General features: G+C 44.1%; 1 protein-coding gene across 1 annotated transcript; it reads left to right on the plus strand.

The window, feature by feature from the left end:
• Nucleotides 1-778: 778 nt before the first annotated feature.
• LOC104069067 (chromosome unknown open reading frame, human CXorf21) lies at nucleotides 779-1,654 on the plus strand. The gene has a single exon (XM_009576996.1). The coding sequence runs from the start codon at nucleotides 779-781 to the stop codon at nucleotides 1,652-1,654; it is 876 nt and encodes a 291-aa protein (XP_009575291.1).
• Nucleotides 1,655-1,990: the final 336 nt, after the last annotated feature.

A 1,990-nucleotide genomic window follows, 5' to 3' on the forward strand; every position in this document is an offset into this window, starting at 1 on the left:
GGGTAGTCAGTTTAAGATCCTTTTATAGTAACCGGAGAGTGATAAGCAAATCTAGGGCACAATTCATCTCATTTCGATTTAGGTGTCTGAAACAGGCCAGATGAATCATGCCTCTCAAAAGCCTTGCTTTTGCCACCGACATTTTCATGTCTAAAAGTTAGAGACAATTAATTCCATCCTGGCTGGCATGCAGAAGTGCTAAGTGCTAATTTAATGATCTGAGATTTTTTTTAATGAAAAGGAACCACACCTACAGTGATTAGTATGGAACAGAAGGGGTGATACTCTCAATATGAATCTCAAATCAACATAGTTCAGAGGCAGCTGACAAACCACATACAACAAAAATTGCTTCAAAGCATATGAGAAAAAGGGGGAAACCCCTTGGCTTCTTACTGAAGTCAAGGACAAAAATATACACATTTAAGTGTAAGCTACTATAGCAACTATTACCACAACAAGCCACTTCTTGTTCCTCTCCTCCCAACTCACTTGTTGTTGGATGTATTGGACATGCCATACGTTATGTTATACAGAATATACTTTGATGTGATTGAGTTAACAGCACAACAGGGAGACTAGCTGATCACTTCACTCATTGACTCAAGTCTTCTAGAAAGACAGAGACACACTCTTGTTCATGTCCAAATCAGAAACATCTCTCCTCAGCTAGTAACAGACTTGCGAATGTAATCACCACTCAATGATTTTGTAATGAACTAATGGTTTCTTCTTGTCATTTTTCTGTCTGCTGGTGGCCCCTTTCCTTCGGTGAAGGATGTTGTCGGAAGGTTACCTTTACGGAATCGCCTACCTTTGTGAAGACCTGAACCCTGAGCTCTACAGCAAGAGTTCGGCTGAGGAAGTGGTGTATGAAATGAGGTCCATTAATTCTTCTTCCCTGGATGAAGCACAAGGAAAAAGCCTCCTTCAGAGGTGCAGATCTGCTGGCAAGTGCATTTCCTCAGTCTGCTCTAGAGGTAGCAAGCACAGCAGAAGGCAGAAGGATAATCTCCTACAGCCTGCACAGCACCCGGCGCCCAAAGGGCAGCCGTCTCCAGCTATGCATGTCTGCGAGGGGCTGGCAAGAAAAGACACCTACCTGGTTCCATCTTCCTGCAAAAGCATTTGCAAGAACTACAACGATTTGCATATAGCCGGGGACTACGTGGTTCCAATTAGCTCAGTCACGACAGATTTTACCTGCGACAGTGGCATAGGCCCCTTCTTGGAGTCCTCAGAGATTCCTCCCCCCATGGAGTCCGTGAGGGTCCCCCCCAGCGACACCAGCCGCAAGCCGGTCCAAGGCTACTCCTCGTGCTGGCGGCTGGCGAGCTTAGTGCCTCACCAGCAGCCCCTCTCCGACTCGGCCCTGAACGACTACCTCGAACAGAAGCTGGTGGAACTGTATAAGCAGTACATCATGGATAGCACAGCAAACAGGGCATCCCCCACTCAGATCCTGGCCTCGGAGCTCATCATGACTAATGTAGATCAAATCAGCATGCAGATATCACGGGAGAGGAATATGGAGACCACCAAGGCCAAAGACATTGTCATTAGCCGCTTCTTACAAATAGCCAGTGGAAAAATATCCTCGGAGATTAGCACACCTAGTCTGCACATTTCCCAATATAGCCACGCTAATGCGTAGTATTTGAATGACTGCCGTTAGAAAGCTCTTATGTTCTGCAAAGTCAATTTTTAGTTTCTTAGGACATTTTTCTGCTTCATAAAAATTCATTTACCATCTACCACTTAAACCTTCCAGTACATATTAAATAAGTAAAAATATCTGTACTGTGCAGCCCCTATTGTGGACCAGATGATTTATTGTTTTTTTTTTTTTAAAAGTTTTTCCCCAAAGGCCTATTTTAGTGAGCCTCAGTCATTAAAAACATTTTGTAGAAAAATGACTAAAAGCATATCACACTCTTCCAGGTGCTCAGGTATTCGCTTTCTTCCCCACGTGCTTGATGTCTCATTTCAA

This window comes from Fulmarus glacialis, unplaced genomic scaffold (genome assembly GCF_000690835.1).
Source record: "Fulmarus glacialis isolate BGI_N327 unplaced genomic scaffold, ASM69083v1 scaffold10234, whole genome shotgun sequence".
NCBI classification, from domain to species: Eukaryota; Metazoa; Chordata; class Aves; order Procellariiformes; family Procellariidae; genus Fulmarus; species Fulmarus glacialis.